This window comes from Marmota monax, unplaced genomic scaffold, assembly GCF_021218885.2.
Source record: "Marmota monax isolate L192 unplaced genomic scaffold, Marmota_monax_Labrador192_F-V1.1 WCK01_AAM20220418_F8-fsc00022, whole genome shotgun sequence".
In the NCBI taxonomy this organism is placed as follows: Eukaryota; Metazoa; Chordata; class Mammalia; order Rodentia; family Sciuridae; genus Marmota; species Marmota monax.
Window position 1 is genome coordinate 24,122,615 of NW_026695215.1, and position 19,831 is coordinate 24,142,445.

General features: G+C 34.8%; 1 protein-coding gene across 2 annotated transcripts in view; it reads right to left on the reverse strand.

Moving 5' to 3' along the window:
- Positions 1–874: 874 nt before the first annotated feature.
- Positions 875–19,831, reverse strand: part of Atp2c1 (ATPase secretory pathway Ca2+ transporting 1) — a 134,916-nt gene continuing 115,959 nt past the window's right edge. For both annotated transcript variants that reach the window (XM_046431448.2, XM_046431449.2), the window contains 3 exons: positions 18,863–19,004; positions 17,004–17,128; positions 875–2,778 (listed from right to left, as the gene is read on the reverse strand). In XM_046431448.2, the coding sequence (XP_046287404.1) occupies positions 2,683–2,778; positions 17,004–17,128; positions 18,863–19,004 (363 nt within the window). In that variant the 3' untranslated portion in view covers positions 875–2,682. The remainder of the gene's footprint in view (positions 2,779–17,003; positions 17,129–18,862; positions 19,005–19,831) is intronic.

Below are 19,831 nucleotides of genomic sequence, written 5' to 3' on the forward strand. Positions count from 1 at the left end.
TGGACAATCCCAGGATGGGAGAAAAGCAGACAATAAAACATTCAGCAGGCAAGGGACATGAGACAGGACTCAAACAGAAGGCTATATAAGTACATATAACATTTGTCTTCTGTAGGTGATTAGGAATGGCATCATGGAGAAAGTGGCACCTAAATACTCACCAGCAAGTAAGAGCAGGGTTGAATATCGATCTGTTTTTTAAAGCAGAATACCTGGACTACTAGTTAAAAGTGCAGATTGCTGTGTTCACCAAATTACTCAAAGTAGGGGACAAGGTCTGAGGAACAAATTTCTAGCAGCCTTCCCAAGTGATGTGCGCACATGTGCTTAGCAGCAGAGAGGCTGCAATAGCAACAGACTTTTTAGAGGGAGCAGACCACACACCCATTTATGTATCTAATCAGTGTTTTCAATGTTTTGGGTATAGATGACTTTTTTCTCCTCAGAAATAATTTCCACAGCTGACATTAAATCTCTTCTTGCTGTTAAAAAGAAAATAGAGGGAAAAAAATTCCCCAAAGTAATTTGTAGGATGTTTGGTGTGTATTTTCAGGTCTCCTTCGTTAGGCGGAAGATGCTTCTGTTAGAAACCCTAAAGGTGAAACAGACCATCCTGGAGCCAATCCCTACTTCTCTGAAGTTGCCTATTGCTGTCAGTTGCTACTGGTTGCAGCATGCAGAGGCCAAGGCAAAGCTACATCATCTACAAGCCCTTCTGCTGGGGATGCTGATGGGGCCTTTGCATGCCATAATCAACAGCCCTCGTAGGTATCTGGAAATTCCAGGTGCATGTCTTTGCATGTTGGTTACCAACTGTGTACACTCAAGAATTCACACAAATCCAAATTATTTACCCTTATGAATTACATCAGACTTAAAGGCACCAAAATGTCATTTATTCATTGGTAAATATTTCTAAATACTTCCATGTGCTGTGCTTCCATGTGATGTGCCAGGGGCTTGACTCCCAAATATACAGCTGGTATGTATTGACACTGCCTGATCCCACCCTGCAACCTGGCAGGCTCAGTGCCTTGCTGTTTGATAATTGGTAAAAGGTGGGCCTTTTTACTACTTTAAAGGCACCTAATGCTTTAGGGAAGGGTGACTGTGTTTTGCCAGTTGCATTTTGAGTCCATGCTTCCCACCCCATTTTTAATACAGCAACACCATCACAGGAAGCTTATTTAAAATTACTGAAAGTCAAACTTCTGAATACCTACAACCACAGTAAATATTCATGTTTGTGCTTTAAAAAAAAAAAAATCTTTTTCCCCTCTACTGTGAGTTTAATTAGGAAAAAAACCCTCTATTTCTACTACAGAAATATACTGAAGCAATTTCATCTGCATTTATCTGGTGAAATAAGTCTTCAAGCATTGAAACACCACAGTACGTTAATGCAACATTCCCTTTAAGATTATGAATGCTGTAATACTATCTAAACAAGTATGAAATTTTCATACATAAAAACAGTACTAATATGGTAGCTATCAGCCATCTAAGGTTAAATTCAAGTTAAAAATTCAACTTTCTCAATCACATTAGCCCCATTTCAAGTGCTCAGTAACCACATGTGGATACAGGATACTGTGTTAGCACTGATTTAGAACATTTCCATAACTGCAGGAAGTTTTACTGGATAGCACTACTCTGCAGTTGGCTTTTTAAAAGAATAAGTTAAATGAGAAGAGTGAAACAGCATGAACTCCAAAAACACCCCAAGTATTAAGAGACTCAAGTGTGACAATAGCCATCAGAGAGACTTTGGATATATGACAACCAACAAACATAACAAACTGCTTAATAAGAACAAAAGTTGAGGGTTGTTCCTCTCTGAATAATACAGTAAAGAAAATTCTCAGGAGTAAAAACTATTACATTTTTACCTGAGTCCTACAGAAGGGACATGTCAAGGGTCTATTTCTTTTCTTTTAGGAAATGTGAACCCTGCACCCTGGCAGGCTCAGTGCCTTGCTGCTTGATAATTGGTAAAAGGTGGGCCTTTTTATTACTTCAAAGTTGGTCCAGTTGTAATTTTGCACATCTCCACTCAAACCTACATAGAAACATTGAGCTAAACACATGCAGCATTCTTGCCCCTTAAAGAAGCTTTTTGTCAAAGTCCGAGTCATACTTTTGTTTTTGTCTCATAAAGCAGGTAAAAGTGTTTTGGACACAGCTATTTCTTTAAAACAAGTGCACTACAGCATGAGGTTTCTGTGAAAGGAAGATTAGTGAAAGAGAAAAGTAAAGAGAATGTTGTTTAATAGTCACTTGTTTCCATAGACAGAATTTGGAGAGTTCACATGCAGACATGTTTAAGATCAGGTAACAGATCAGCAAGAGATCTTACTTCAAGGAAAAGATAATTTAGGGTTGAAGAAAGCTAGGTTATCATTAAAAAGTTACTTCAGTATAAATATTTCAATTTTATACAGCAAGGTATATATGAAGCCAGAAGAGAAAGACAATTAGGTTTTTAAATTAATTTTCTTCTTTGTGGAATCTGAAATTTTATATGTGAAGACAATGTCAGGCTGATGCACTATTTTTGGAAAATACTGCCTTGAATTCTTTCTTTGTCTAGGTAAAGAAGAGCTGCAGGAAGATGGTGCTAAGATGTTGTATGAAGAGTTCCAAAGAGTGAAGGAGCTGACGTGGCCGGGCCGGAGACTGGATTTAGACACAGCTCACATCTTCTGTCAGTGGCAGTCCTGTCTCCAGATGGGGATGTATCTCAACCAGCTGCTGTCCACTCCTCTCCCAGAGCCAGACCTAACTCGGTAAGCATCACGGGAAACTTTAGTTCAGATGGATACATACAAAAGTGAATATTCTTATTTATATCTAAAATAAAGAAGTTACTTTATAAAGTTATTCTTAGTAGAATTGATCTTGGATCACATTTATCACTGAAGAGCTGGAAACAGGAAAAACATTGTTATTTTCATATTCTCAAAGCATGTTTTCATGATCAGATCCAATGAATAAAAATCACTGGGGAAAGAGAGGCAGCTATTGGTATAACAGAACTTATTCCCTTCAGGTATTTATTACTTTATAGAAGCTACTTCTTATGACACTACTGAAATATTACTGTATCCCCATTCACTCTAGTTTGTTATTTTATGAGACTTTTTAAATTGCATCTCTTACCACCTGTCATAATCTTTACTCTCATTCATTCCAGTATTTATTAACTGCCTACTTTGTGTTAGGGTTTCATAAACAACAAAAATCTCTGTTCTCGTGGAACTTTTATTCTAGTAAGATGATTATTCGACTTCATTTAGGGTTTGTGTCCTGCCAAATAATTATGAAGACAGGAGAGGCAGTAAGGGAGTTGAGCCTGTGTTCCTGAGAGTAGTATTATATTTGACTCTGGAGTTTTAAGCTGGGTAAGAAGAAATGATAGCAGTAGGATTTGAGCCAGTGAAAAAACTGTGATTAAGGGATTGGACATCTTTGTAATTACCCTTCTGGGAGGTACTAGAGGAAGAAAGGAGGAGGAAAAGGTGATGGTTAGAAATGAGAGTATTTGAAATTGAATCTACAACATCCCCAACTCCTAACCAACATTTTTTAAATGAAAACAATGTATAAGTTCTATGAGGGCAGGGATTTGACTATTTAATTTATGACTGTAGCCCTAGTACCCTGCACTTTGAGCGATAATTTAGGAGGTATACAAAATATGATGGTGTAACTCTGAAGATGTTTCAAGATAAAAAGCTTCCTAGCAATAAATAAGTGTCCTTAAAATCTCTGGGCCTCATCTGAGCTAACCCAAAAACCCACAACCAAGTAAAATTAATTGGTTTTTGAACTTGGATTTTTTTATTCCTTTTCCTTTAATAATTTAAGTCATTTCCTTACTGGATCCTCTCTAGCTACCACAGATTCCCTATACAACAACAGGAAAAACAAGACCAAACAGTTCTCTTAATAATGATTTCAGCAGGAGATTGTTCCTGCACCTCAGCATAATCAAGGCTTTATTTTAAATTATTTTACTCTGGTTAAATGTTGGTTCTACATTGGTTGATAAGGCACCGGTTGATCAACTCTAAGTCATATATTCAATTTGAGAGTTCCAGTTAATCCCATCTTCTATTTGTGAAGTGGGATTTTAGTCCAAGTGAATGACCTTGCAAATTATGCCATTACAATTTTCAAGAATTTTAACAAACTGCCTGTTTGGCTTATCAAGGTCATTTTAATTCCTTTTCTTTGAAGTGATAAAGAGGCCTATTTGGGGTTAGTTGCAAAACCAGTAATCATCATAATTTAATAAAAAGTTTTTATATATCACCAGCCAGTAATTTTTTAATCACTAAGTTCCTTTCAACGAAGAACAAGATAATTCTGAAATTATTTTAATAATTTTAGAAAAAAACAGTAAGAGCTCTCAGTGTTGATAAAAATTTATTGAAGCCATGTTAATCATACCTGACCCACTGCACTAATCTGATGCTTTACAACCATACTTTTTTTTTTTTCCCCACTGAACAGACTGTATAGTGGAAGCCTGGTGCATGGACTATGCCAACAACTGCTAACATCAGCCTCTGTAGAAAGTCTCCTGAGCATGTGTCCTGAGGCTAAGCAACTTTATGAACACCTGTTCAATGCCACAAAGTCATATGCCCCAGCTGAACTCTTCTTACCAAAGGGTAAATCAAATTCAAAAAAAAAAAGAAAGAAGAAAAAGGGTACCACCTGGTCAAAGAACAGAGTGGGAACTGCCTCAGATCCCCGATGCTTGTATGAGGGAAGCAATCGATTTGGGTTATTAATGGTTGAAAACTTGGAGGAACATACTGAAGCCACCAATACTGAATAAACTCAAGTCTACATATACTACATGTATAATTCTAACTTAAAATTTTGCTCTTACCTCCCTTGAAATAATTAGCTCTTTTCTTTAGAACTTAGAGGATAAACATGACGACACATAATTATTGGATTCTGACATATTTTGTATTCTATTTTTAATAAAGATAACCTGATTTTAAAAAGCTTCTGATATCGCTTAAACACACTTATGAAAAAGCATATATGTACTTCTCATGTTCCATTTCAGTAAGTTATAAATTTTAAAACTGCAACAGCATAGTTAGCTATATTTTCAAAGAGAAGAAGTCCTACTTCAATTGATTACTAAAAATAGTAAGCTGGTAATCATTTCAAAAAATTTCTTTGTTTTTTACGTATGAAAAATCTGAACTGTGAAAACAGAAGTTAGATGCCAACAAAAGAAAATAAAAACTTAGTAGATGAGACCATGCAAAGCTGATAAGCGCTATAGATACACTTCAGATTTTAAAGCAGCAGTTGAAACTATAATGGCGCCAGCTACAAAAACAGCATGCTGAGCTATTAGATATAGAGGAGGAAAAAACAATAAGAAATGAAAATAACACAAATATGTGCAGCAAAACAAGACTTTAGACCTTGTTTTGAAAAGTAGTTAATGAGTCATAACCAGTTGTTATTGGGTTTGTTTTTTTATTTTTATTCCATCCTGGGGATCCAACCAAGGGCCTTAACACACACTAGGCATGTGCTCTACAACATCCCCAACTCCTAACCAACATTTTTTAAATGAAAAAAATTAGTCTAGAAAATATCAGATACATATATTAAGCGGTTATGAAAAATTATTTTTTACTGTAATCAAAAAAGTTTGAAAGGCACCATTCTAGAAAATACTAGAGGCTGCTAACATTACAAATACCAACAGATATAAAAGTGCTGGCCAGTTCCAAATAAAGAACACGAAAGTAAAAATAAACAAGTAGAATGATTCAATACATTTGGGCAAGATCTGAAAGTATTCCAACCTTCATCTGTTCACACAGCTGTGTTCGTCCTCTCTTCTTCCACTGGCATATTCTCCATCAGTAATCTAAAGATGTGTTCAACTGGCATTTTGAACAAGCCCATGCCCTATTCCTGATATCCAGTAAACAATTCTCTACACTTTCCTTGAAATACCACACCTCAGAATAAGCCCAGCACCAGGCAATGTCATACATACCTTGCAAGTGTTGACTGGTTTTAGCCATTTACAAAGGGTAAAGCAATGTCATTTGCATTTGGAGTGTTCAATGCTGCTTCCATTTCAAGTGAGAGTTTTGAAATAAGGAAATATCTTTATCATTTTAGGAAGAATGCAGAGGGCTACTTAGGTTTTTATATCTCCAAAGAGATGTTTCATTCTTAGAAAGATCAAGGAAAGAGCTTATCTGTTTTTATGAAGTGTGTTTTAACCACAAACAGTGGATCTAACAGGAACAATAATCATGTTATCCAAAATTCTCTCTTCCTTGATTCCTAGAGTTTGGGGCTGATCTAGAAATTATAATGTCCTATTTCCTGAATTATCAATACTTCTTTTGAAAATCAAACTACCCTGCATGGAAAACCATTTCCACTTTGGCAATTAACTTGTTTGGTAGGCAGCAAATTGAGAGTATATGGGCTACAGAGTTTAATTGAAAGTCAACTGAACTACATCAACTGTCTTTTCCCTTCACTTAATGGGTTCTCCTTTAGCAAAAAGAAGTCAGATTTCCTTCTCTGGCCATTGTAATCTGGGCTTTTTACTTGAAATTATCCCACCTTGCAGTAAAGGGGTTAAGAATCTAATGTCCAAGCCAGGTACAGGGGCACATGCCTGTAATCCCAGTGGCTCGGGAGGCTGAGGGAGGAGAATCTTGAGTTCAAAGCCAGCCTCAGCAACAGCGAGGCACTATGCAACTCAGTGAGACCCTGTCTCTAAATAAAATACAAAACAGGGCTCAGTTGTGGTTCAGTGATTGAGTGCCCCTGAGTTCAATCCCTGGTACCAAAAAAAAAAGTCAATTCTCTCTTACTCTGGGGTAACTCGGTGTTAAACCTTCTGTATTAGCTGAGAGGTCATGGGCATTACACAGGGTGGTCTAAGGAGGGTCACCACAGAATGAGGATATATACCTGATCCTCAAAAGACTTCTTGTTTAAGCTGCTCTGAAGACAATACACAATGAAATAACAAGAATATTTTATAAAACAGTCTGTCGGGTACAAAATTGTAAAGACAAGACTGAATGCTACAAGGAGACTGCAATTACCAGGAAGAGGTTAAACCACAGGACTCCCAGACATGACTTAAGGCCTGGCTTGATTGAAGAGATAGGATTAAATTCAGATCAGGAAAAGGAGAAAATGAGAACACCTATGTAAATGCAGAATGTGATATGTCCCATGTTCCACTTCTACAATGTTTCCTGTTGTCAATCATGTCTTTAGGTAAGTCCTGGTGTTTTTTGTTTGGTAGTTTTTGCAGTATTAGGGATTGAACCCAGGGGCATTGTACTACTGAGAATATATATACATATATCTCCCCAGCCCTTTCAATTTTGAGACAGGGTCTCACTAAGTTGCCAAGGCTAGCCTTGAACTTGTGTTTCTCCTGCCTCAGCCTCCAGATCCTTGGGATTCCAGGTATGTGCACTGCACCGGGCAATCAGTCCTGCTCTTTCTGATTTAGTTCTAGCAAATGAAATCTCACCTGAGGCTTTAGAAATGTAGTATTCGATTAGCAGTTCAAGTAACAAAAAGAACTCTGGACAGCTAAGATGAATAAATTTTAGGGGTAAAATTAGAGAAAAAAACCATTTACTTTATATAATGTAATCATGCTCTGTACTTAGTGATAATGATATTTTAAGTCTATTTTGTACAAGTTCATTTTGAGTTACCTGGATCTTGAAAATTCATTCATCTGTAAATATCTCTATAGTTCTTTTATGCCAACTGATCATCATGGAAAAAGAATTCAAGTTAACTTTACTTTTTCAATTTGAATTTCTAATTCAAATTAATTATAATTTTAGAAGATAAAGATCTTTATCACCTGAAAGACCCTAAAATTTTTGTTCCTTTGTGTATAAAAACAAATTAATCGGAGAATGTCTCAGTTGCCCTTCCTATAAAATGAGAATTGTCCATAAGTGAAATTGTCTAAAGATAAAATAATATTTTTAAGTGCCTGTGTACTTAGCAATGGGTGATAAACAACAACCACTGTTATGTCCACACATGAAAACCAAGAGTGAAGCCAGGGATCTGGGAAGTGAGTGAGTGCCGAGCAGCACAAAGAGTAAGATGCCATGAGACCAGAGTTATCAAAGCTAAGAGTAGAATTCTGCAAAGGCAAATGAGATAAGAACATGGCTAAGAAAAAAAGGGAAAGAGGTGTGACACTGAGGCCACACTGGAAAGAATGGAGAACTACCAAGAGAATGAAAGGGCAGATAAGCTCTAAATCAGAACATGAAGACCAGAAGGAATTAATGCCATATTGATTATTTGTGTCCCTCCAGCTCTTTTTCCTGTTGTCAAGGAATTTTCTGTATTTTTTTCAAAACTCAATTTGAAAAGAGTGCTGGGTATGTTTAAAGATAGAGGGAAAATAACTAAAAAATAGATATTACCACTTCCTAGGAATCTCTTCCTGCAACTGTCAGGGTTATATCCTGGCCCTACTCTATAGCCTTAAGAAGGCCAAATCCAGCTTTCCCCTAGTAAGGTTGCCAGGTATCATTGGAGGCTCCCCTCTACCACATGCTGTTTGGCTACCTGGCAAACCAGAGCAGCAACTGGAAAGCAGCCCCACCCAGACCGGGTAAAAGGATTTCATTTCTATAAAAGAACACTTACTAGTACCACACTCCAATGTGGCAACCTTGTATTTTTGATGGAATGGATATGGGTGGAATACTTGGTATTCATAATTAAATTAATTATAATTTTAGAAGATAAAGACTTTATCACCTGAAAGACCCTAAAATTTTTGTTCCTTTGTGTATAAAAACAAATTAATCAGAGAATGTCTCAGTTGCCCTCCCTATAAAATGAGAATCGTCCATAAGTGAAATTGTTTAAAGATAAGCCAGATGTATTTAGATGATGTATTTCAGTCATGACACCTAAAAGTCATTGTGCATCTTGTACCAATTTGAAATTACTATTTCTCTAGGACCAAAAGTATTAAAAACATACCTTCTCATTTTCAGCAACAGCTTTCTGAGCCATATAGGACAAGTTACTTTTTCTGTCCAGATGTCTAAAAAATGCTAAAGTTCAAATCCATCCAGCTATAAAGTTCTAAGATGAGTACCTCAAGTTGAAGAAGGAAGTTTTTTAAATTCAAAGACATGATTGTACCAAGCCATACATCAGGGTGTTAAAATGACAGAACAGATGAATTATAATATGAAAAGTGCTTCAGCTACTTTCACTGAACTTTAATTTCAGGGAGAAAAATCAAATTTCAAATGAATGTGTAGCACTATACATCTCTTCTATTCTTACTAATCCTGGCAACAATTTATATATTTGGTTGAAAAAATATAAGAAACTATTAATACACATACACACACATAGTTTAAGAAACTATTTTCCTATTCTCACTTTTGAGACACATGGAGATTTCTGTGTGCAGAATTACCCATTGTCATTGGAATAGGGGAATACCTAGGAATTTGGGGGTGGTGGTGTTGTTTTCTTTTTTTTTTTTTTTTTTTTTGCCAGGGGCTGTTTTAAGTTTCAACTTACACACACTTAATAGTATTTTTCATTTCAAAAAATTAGAATGTACCAATAATTTTGACAATTTGTAACTGTAAAAGTTATGCCATCATATGAGTTACCACACAAGATTAGGAAAACTTTGCAGGTGGTCTGTACATATTAATAATTTTTGGATCATTAACTAAGGTGCTGGTACTTGAATCTGGAAAACCAACAGTGTTTCTATGAAGGCACTGCTCTCCTCCTGAATTCCCCCTGAATTTCCTGTCTGGGTCATATTATAGGGACTAAATCAAAGAAAGTTGATGATAAGAAAAACAGGAAGTCTACTTTGTAATGTCCCAATGTTTGCTATCATGGTTATAGAATAACTATATGTAATGAGGGAGAAGGGGTAATATAATCTACACATGAGCAGATGAATTTGCCCTGAAAAAATGTGGAAACATTTTTTTAAAGTAAATAACATGTTAACATTACTCAAGGGCGGGGGGCAGTATAACAATAAGAGATGCTACAAAGTACTGCCAAACCTGAAATAACACAAAATTTTTATATCTTCATTAAAATAGTAGCAGCTAACTTCTGTTTTTAAATTTCCCACTCCATTGTCACTCATTTGTGTAGGGTTAAGAAGTAGAATTAGGGATTCTTCTGTGAATATGTTAAGTTAAAAATACTTTTCAGGCACTGAAGTGGAGACATCTGTCAGGCAGTTGGATGTATGTCTGGAGTCCCCTTTCTATAGGAAAAATCTGGATCTTTGAATGCTAAATTTCCTCTCCTAATCCTCTATTTACAAATGTATCCAATGTCTACATTGTACTTTTTCCATTGAGATGCTTTCAACATTCCTTTGATGGCCTCAAGGAAAAAATAAGCACCTCTGGGGCGAAATCTGGGAATGGTGTCAATCCAAAACCCAGGTTTCTCATCACAAAGTACAATAGGCCATCTAGCTCACAGACTTATGAAAATTGTTTGTTTTTTTTAAAGCAAACTAAACTAACCCTATTATGAGCCATTATCTATTTTATAAAGCAAGAAGTTATAGGAGGGCCAGGAGTGGATTATAAGAATTTACTGAGAAATACTGTCATCATTTTACCTTAGAAATGATAAATACTATGTAAATACATCTGGGTTTAGAATGTTCCATTAAATCAGTATATTTTCCCCTAAGACTGAACTGTTAGGATATTTTGGTTTCTGCTTATTAAATATTTTCTTCTCTAAGATAAAATATACTTTAGCTTATTCAAATTAAAGCCTTTTTCTCTGGGAAGCATCTACTTTCTCTTTTGTATCCAGGAAGGTAGGAGAGAACTGACAGGCCACACAGGAGCAGAAAGAGGTGTAAAGAAGAGAAACAGGGAGGAAGTTTAGGAACAAAACTCAGCTGGGAGAGCATATCAGAACACTCCACCCAGTAGAAGAACAAGCAGCAGTCTTGGTAATTGCTGGGACTACTAACAGTAAACACATCCTCCCTGTTGATGATGTTTTGGGAACAATCTGAGACATACTCCACATAGGAGCCCGATGGGAGACTCACAGACTGAAATTATATCTGCTACCAAATGCATCTGTCCCAGAGAGAACAACCTGCTGGGATACTGGAGAGTAGAAAAATTGATGCCATTTCTTTCCCAGTCCAGTGAATGCAATGTACAGGTCTATTTTCTTCTTCCTGGGTAACTACAGGAGTGGGTAAGCTTTTTCTATAAAAGGTCAAATAGTTAAGTAATTTAGGCTTTTTGGAGCCATATGGTCCCTACTCCAACTACTCACTTTTACTATTGTAGTATGAATGACCAAAATATAAATCAATGTGTGTAGCTGTGTTCCAAGAAAACTTTATTTACAAAAATGGTCAGCATGCAGACTTGTCCCAAATGGCATCATTTGTCAACACCAAAACAAACAGCTCCATGTGGGTGAATTAAGGAGGATTACAATAAACTGTTTCTCTAACTTTTAACACCTCTAGCTAATTCATGGGCCATCCAGACCAGCCATGTAGAAAGATACTTAAAAATCTAATGTCATCCTATAATGCAGCCATATTAGAAAACAATATGTATGAAAACACAATTTATACCATCCTAAAATTGATCTAACACTACTTAAATGTAAAATTTGTCATGTTTTTCCTATTAGGCATACATTTTCTACATAATCACCTATTTAGTTACAGCCTGCAGTATGCTGCTCCAAGGACAGTTTTGTAAGACTTGCACACCAAGTATTTCATATTATGCCTGTAAGATGCAGACTGATGAAAAAGGGTAGTCAAGGCATAGTATTTTTTTAACGACCATAAGAAGACTCCAAATTGCCACTTCTCAACTAAAGTACACTTCAGTGTATTTATCACAGAAGATTTTAATAGACAATTACCTTTAACATGGTTGAATAGATCTGTATTTAAAAAAAAAAAAAACTATTTAAAAGCACATATTGAGGGACTGGGGTTGTGGCTCAGTGGTAGAGTTCTTGCCTAGCACGTGCGAGGCACTGAGCTCAATCTTCAGCACCACATATAAATAAATAAATAAATAAAACAAGCAAACAAGTGGATAGATAAATAAATAAAGGTGCTGTGTCCACTTACAACTGCTTTTTATAAAAAGCACATATTGAGTTCAAAAGCTAGAAATACAGAGCCCAAAAATGAATTTTTGGTATACATGTACACTATCTGCCCAATTTCCAGCACCAAGTGCTCACAATACTATGAAACATGGTTTCTATGCACAAGGTTATATTATTCAACAATACCATTAACTGCTTAAGAAATACTGGTGATGGGGCAACTGTGGGTTAGATATGAATGGAAATTCTGCCAGATCTAACAACCATGGAGCCATTACAAAACCATGGGTAAGAACATTGGTCAATTTGGCTAGAATTGAGCAAAATGGCTTAAGAATACAAAAGTCACTATCTGGAGCAGTTGTACAAATAAAGGCCATTACTAACACATCATATACATTCAGGCATATGTGCCCAATGATAGATTTAAGAAATAATTTCAAAGAATCAAAATGGCTCAAAATACTTGTTTCCACTTTTCTGTCCCAACTTCAACTTAACTTTATCGTTAATAAAAAAATACAATTTTACCAAATTTCTGTCTAGCTTTATCAACGAAGTGGCTTGGACTTATATTTTTAATGTTTTCTAAAAAATAAAAACACATTTTTTATGCTCAATTTTGTGGCTGCCTTGTAATATTATTTACAAGGAATTGTACTACGACACACACACATATAGACGCCTACTCCCTTTCAAGCAATCTGAAAAGACCATCTTGGTTGGCATTTCAACTAGGATTTGAAATATAGGTAAAAATTCTGATTCTTGGCTGAGGATGTAGCTTAGTGGTAGACTGCTTGCCTAGCATGGCTGAAGCTTTGGGTTCAATCCCTAGCACAAAACACAAACCATTCTGATTCTCAAAATTGAGGCAAGAATTTCAAGAAGTAAGAAATTCTGCACCCAAAGATCTAGAAGTAGATTGTCTAGGCTCATTGAATGGGATATGAAGCTAGAAAGATCCAAAGAATTATGAGTAAGATGGAAAAGGCATCAAAAGACATTGTTTTCTACTATCCTACCACAATTACTTGTTCGGAGCAAGCAGATATTTTCTAACGTTAATGCTCACTGAACAGTAAACTCAATTCTAAGTTATGCAGTTCTTCAACATACCTACAATATGCATCTTAGATGTTTTACTGCAAATACCAAAATGATGTGCAACCAATTATTTACATCAGTGTTTTCCAACTTATAACCTTAATAACAGACTCATTTGTAAAGCTCTATAACAAAGAAGACTTCAATGTGCTTATCTTTGCCCCTTGCAGTGTGAGTTTAGACAATTGTTTGCTGATTAAGTAATCACTATGTTAAAGGAACTTAAAAAAAAAAAAAAAATTCTTACTCTGCCAAAGCTGGGTATACTCTCATTTAGTGCTTTAATTTTAGCAAAAATCAAAATGGGGGGGGGGAGGGGGTTAAAGGGAAATTGTTTTTTTACTAGCTTATAATTTGCCCTGGCTTTGATTCTCTGCTTTAGAAACCTCATCTAATATGTCCAGTGGGAAATCTAAAAGGCTACTATAAATCTCACATTTCAAATGGACCTGTGTCCCATTTGTATTATCAACACAACTTAGAGGAGGAAAGGTTTATTTGGGCTTGCGGTCTCAGAGGTTTAACCCATGCTCAGCTGACTCCACTGCTCTGGGCCTGGAGTGAAGCAGAAAATCATGGCAAAAGGGCACCTCCACTCAGGGCAGCCAGGAAGGAAGGAGAGAGGTGGGTGGAGCCAGGGACAAAATAAATACTCCCCAAGGCACACCCCCATGACAGTACGTCTGCCTACAATTACCACCAGTAATTCATTCAAATTATTAACCCAAATAGACTAATTCCACTGACAACAGTCATATCAAATGATAAGATCAAGGAAGCTTAACAAATCAGGATAATCTGTTCAGACACATACCAGTTAGAATTAATATTTATCCATACCATATTTTAATATGCAAATAAGCTACTGTTTAGATTTTAGGAGCTTTGAAAAACCACTTCAAAGATTCTCAAATGCCAATGTCAAAAGAAAATTCTAGTGCATCTGTGCTGTATTAATTTTAATGAATGTGTACTTTTTAAATAAATATGCAGAGATCACTATTAACTTTCTTGAAATAGCTTGTTATCAATTTTACCACCTACTATCTTTGTCCATGAGCTTCTGAAGAGCAGGGATGCCATTATTTCTCCACTCCTGGTAGACTCAGATACTAAATAAATGTTTCATAAAAAAATAATCAATTCATCCACCTAACTTCTTGGGTGAATCACATATGGAAGTAAATTGCGTATCAACTGCCAACCAACAAAGGCAGAAAAAAGGGTAAACCTAATTAAGGTACTTAAAAATGATGTTCATTGTATATTACCTATTCATTTCAGCAAAACAACTATTTTACATGTGGCCAATGCTCACTTATACACTATGTGAAAGTGATCAAAAAAATTATAATTGAACAGATATACCATGTGTGGATATGAAAGATTAAAAACATGTCATCCCTGTACGGGTAGTTTAATGCTATTAAATAAAGGCTGAATTGGAGAGGGGAAAGTCTTTGAGTTGTGTAGTTTCGTTTTTGTTTCATTCTGGGCTATGCAATGCCCAGCACAGATGTGATCAGCCTTATTTTTTTGTGGCCAGTTTTTATCATTTGAGAATTATCTACCTCATCAGTACATTACTTCTATTTCAAATTCTTTTCTTCTCTGATGTTTAGTCACTACAGGGTCAAAAACTGCATAAAGTAGTGTAACAATGAAAAATAATCAAATTTTATCAATAGAGACTCTAAGAGTTCTAGGACTAGAAAATAGGGCAAAAATTAAAAATTTCAATATTAACACATTTAAATCACGCATGCTAGTTTAGATTAACATATAACAAAAAAAATTTGGATCTGCACTATATATTTTACTTCCTTTGAAATCAAAGTATTTCCATATCTTCAGCATCCAGATTATCTTAATGCTAACAGTGTTAATTAGGAGATGATTAACTTATGATAAAATCCTTTTATTTTTATAGATCAAAATCCAAATGAAAAGACTGGCACATTAATTTGATACATGTCTTATTCTGAACCTAAAATGCAAAACAAAAGACGATGTGCACCTAACATGTACTTTATGTCTTTGTAACAGAGAATAAAAATCATTACAAAATTTAGGAATTAGATATCAAATCGCTAAAGAGAGAGTTGACCAAACAATGGCTTTGATGTTCCAGCTAATGAGAGAGAATAATATACATTTGAACATTCAGCCTGAAAGAGTAAAGAAAAAGAATGCAGACAACTCATCTCCTCGTGCTTACTTTTCAGTATTAAGGGCTCAAATAGTGGATATTTTCCCTAGTATTTCAAAACTAACACTTGCAATTTAATATTGAATAAAAGCTTGAGAATGGTTTATTCTGACAGTTTACAAAATACAGAATTCACTAACTTCAAGAAGAATTAAACCTGTAAGAATCTGAAGCCATTTCTCTTTATACAGAGAAATATTCAACAGGAGAATGGATATCTGGTTTTGAATTTTTGGCCCAAATTTGCTACACATTCAAAACAAAATTAGTTACACCTATCAAGCTTTTATAAAATCTGATGGCATTATGCAAAGAAGATACATCTGTTTCTCTAGTAAGCCAGTGAAACAAAAAGAAGATAGAGAACAAATGGTGGAAGTAGAAGGGACAGATTCAGGATTGTGCTACAACCGATGCCAAAGAAGCTGCCTAGAAGATGTATGAAGAGCAAGCCAGCACGGGATCTTCCCTGAATGCCCTGGTTCATAAACCATGTACCAGGTTGGGACTTTTTATTCTTTTAGTATAGTAGTCTATACTTCCTAAGAAATGTACTTAAAAATACACATACAAAATAGTAAAAATAATAAAATTCAGTTATTCAGCTGAATTAGATTTATATTTAGAGGATGATATTTGACAAAGTATATATTTGTATTTAACTCAAAAAGGAGACATGTTAATAAAATTCATTATAAATTTCATTCCACTCTCAAATGTTTTTGACTATTTCAACTATAGATACTGTTACTATAACCAGAATGCCACTTGATAGCCTTGCATTAATTCTGCTAAACCAAAGACTTACACCTTAATTTAAAAAACAAAGCAGCAACCATTTACACTAAGAAAAGCAAACATTTACTTCAAATTGCAGTATATGCTTTTCAATCACAAAAAGAAAGAAAAGAACAGTGATCTGACAGTGGTCACATCCTGTGCAATAAACCTGAAATACAAAAATGGTAGCACAAGGTATCTGAGCTGCTTATGTTGCAGGAAAAAGGACATACAGTAGCTGAAATATGGCACTCCTGGGAATCGACTTCTAAATCATATAGAATGCCTTTTGAAATGATTAAATTTATTTGTGTATTAGTAAGAAAGCCCCACCACCATAAATAGTACAATATTTAAAAATAAAAAAAATATTTATATCTATCTAAGATAGATAGTGTATTTGTACGTTAGACTTGTTTAAGTGCAGAAGGTGGTTTATGTTTTTCCTCTTTTTTTTAATTAAGTTACTGCCCCATATGCTTTATAAAATCTCACTCAATTGCAAAAGCCAATTTAAATCAAGGAATATGTTATCAAAGTTGCATAATTTCATTTGGGACTGCCAGCAGGATAAAGTTTCAAATCAAGTCTTTAACATTAATGTTCATTTTAGTCAATGAAAAGTTTAAAAGTTCTCAAATCTTCATTATCCTCTTGAACTTGCCCTTCTAAATGATCCTCAGACTGCAATTCCTAGTTTGCAAATAAAAGAATGCAATATGCATCATACTTCAAGAAAAGACGACGATGTCGAACTAACATGCTTCTGGATCTTTTCCCTGCTCCTTTCAACCTTCTTTATAATTTCTGACACTATGCACACTGAAGAGGTGAGACCCAAAAGAAACAACAGATCTGCAAGAGAAAATAAGGTGGGTTTTACAAATCTTTGACACTTAGAGTCACAAAGCTAGCAGCTTACATTTTTCTAGCAATTTACCAGTTTTAAAAATATATTTTTCACAATTATTTCATGAAGAAAATATCATTACCCTCACCATCCTTTTAAAAAGTACTACTCAAGAAGTAGTAACCAATTTGACTGAAAATACCTATCTGAAAATTAAATATTCTGCAGCAATATGTTCAACTTCAAAGCCTAAAAGACTATTCCAATAGTATCCACACTATCTCAATTCTTTTTAATTGCTTTTAAAAATGCTTAAAACAGTTTTTAAAGGAAGCAATTTGGATATGAAATTAAAATAATGAAATTTAAAAAGTTCAATTTTAAAGTAAATGTTAACTTACACCAAAAAATAAAGTGAGATATTGTAACTTTTCAAATTAACTTTAAAATCCAAGAATTAAAGATAGCATTCCCATTAAATATTCTTTATTCCTCAAACTTACATAGAAAAATGAATTTTTAAAATATTTTTTTCAGTTAGTAGATGGACACAATACCTTTATTTTATTTATTTTTATGTGGTATTGAGGACCAAACCCAGTGCTTTACACAAGCTAGTTAAGTGCTCTACCACTAAGCAACAATCCCAGCCCAAGAAAATAAATTTTTTAAAAAATTTTAATATCTGTTTTTAGTTATAGATGGACAAATGACTTTATTTATTTTTAGTGGTGCTAAGGATCAAATATGTGTGTCAGGAGAGCCCTCTACCCTAAGCCACAACCCCAGTCTCAAGAAAATGAATTTTTTAAACGTTCTGTAGTTCATGTTTAATGCATGGTATATGAAAAAATAAGTGTAATTCATAGAATTATAAAACTTTATGCTTTCAGGACCAAACTGATATTTCATGAAATAAGAATGAACAAAAATAACAAGATCAGTTATCAAAAATTAGAATTTTAAACAAAAACAATTTGTTTTTACTGACATTACATCTAGTTCTTTCTTCTTATAAGATGGGAAAAAGTTATAAACTACAATTATTTTTTTTGGATACCAGGAATTTGCTTAACTACTGAGATACAACCTGAGCCACTCCACCCACCCACCCCTTTGTTTCTTGGAGACAGGGTCTCACTAAGTTGCTTAGGGCCTTCACTAGATTGTTGAGGCTGGCTTTGAACTTGTGATCCTCCTGCCTAAGCCTCCAGAGCCGCTGGGATTATAGGAGTACACCACAGTGCCTGGCTAACTACTTTATAATATGTTTCAGTTTGCTATATTTCCGAATCATTAAATATGATTTTATAACAATTAATAATCTGTAAAAAAGAAAAAAACAGGTCAGACACAGTGGTGCACACCTGTAATCCCAGCGACTCAGGAGGCTTAGGCAAAAGAATCACAAGTTCAAGGCTAGCCTGGGCAACTAAGCAAGATTCTATCTCGAAATAAAATAAGGCCTAAGGATGTAGCTCAATGGTAAGAGTTTTTGCCTGCAATGCTCAAAGCCCTGGGTTTAATCTGCATTACCACAAATTAAAAGGAAAAAATGCAAATTTATGCCTAGAGTTAGGAGAATAACTCCCCTGAACTTCCCCAAATGAAAAAAGAAGCACTCCTTTTTTCCAGGTCATGTCAAGTTATCTTTCACATTTCACTATCTTAAAAGAATTATTAGCACAAACATTGTAAAATATAATTCACCTAAAATATATAAAGATAACATCTTTTACCCAGTATACTCAGGCTCTCCGTCTGAAAAACCTTCTGAAGTGGAGGGAAGTAAATAACTAGTAATTGTCCCATAATGGATCCAAGAACTGCATAACAAAACATTTTATTACTGCAGAGTCCAATCTCAAACACAGATTTGGTCTGTTGGAAAAGCAGAGAGTTCAGTTATTACTCTTTGTTCATATAAATAATTTGTTTATTTTCATACTTAATTTCAATTTTTAATAATTAGTATCATTTATTACCTCTGAATTATATATTACCAATACCAAAAAAAATCTTTTAATTCTATCTATTACTTTGGAATAATTCAGGGAGAAGAAAGGTGAATTTTAAAGCAAACTTTTATTTATCAAAAAAGGGCTTGCTTAAAAAGAGTGAGACTATATAAATGAGACCATAAAAAGAAAGGAAACTTACTTCAGCATCCCAAAGCACTAATAAAATTTATATTTTGCTAAGTCTTTCCTATCCATTCACTGCAGAAGATAATGTAAAATCTTGAAGAATGGACCTAGTAATGTATATATAGAAAAAGTAAAACTGTCTTTCATAAAACAAAAACACAAATACTAAGGCTTATTCATAACAGTCTCAAAATTAGTGATAATCCACCATTCTTACAAAGTTCTAGTATGGCAAATAGTAACAGTTACAGTTAAGAATATATAAAGTGCTTTAAGTTAAAACAAATAGTCAATGCCTCAAATAGAACTAGTTCTCAAGAACAATATGCTCTAAAAAAGTATCCTTAAGGTTCTAACCTATTATATTCTATTAAAACACTTTAAGACCAAAAAGCAGCAATCACACCTACTGTAAGACTTGTAAAGGAAAGCAAAATTAAATATGCTAAACTTAGACTCACTGACAGAGTGAGGCAATCAAATTGTTCTTGTCCTTACTGCATATATGAGACATATCATTTTAGCAGAGTCTATGAGGTTTGTCCTATGTTGAGATAATGT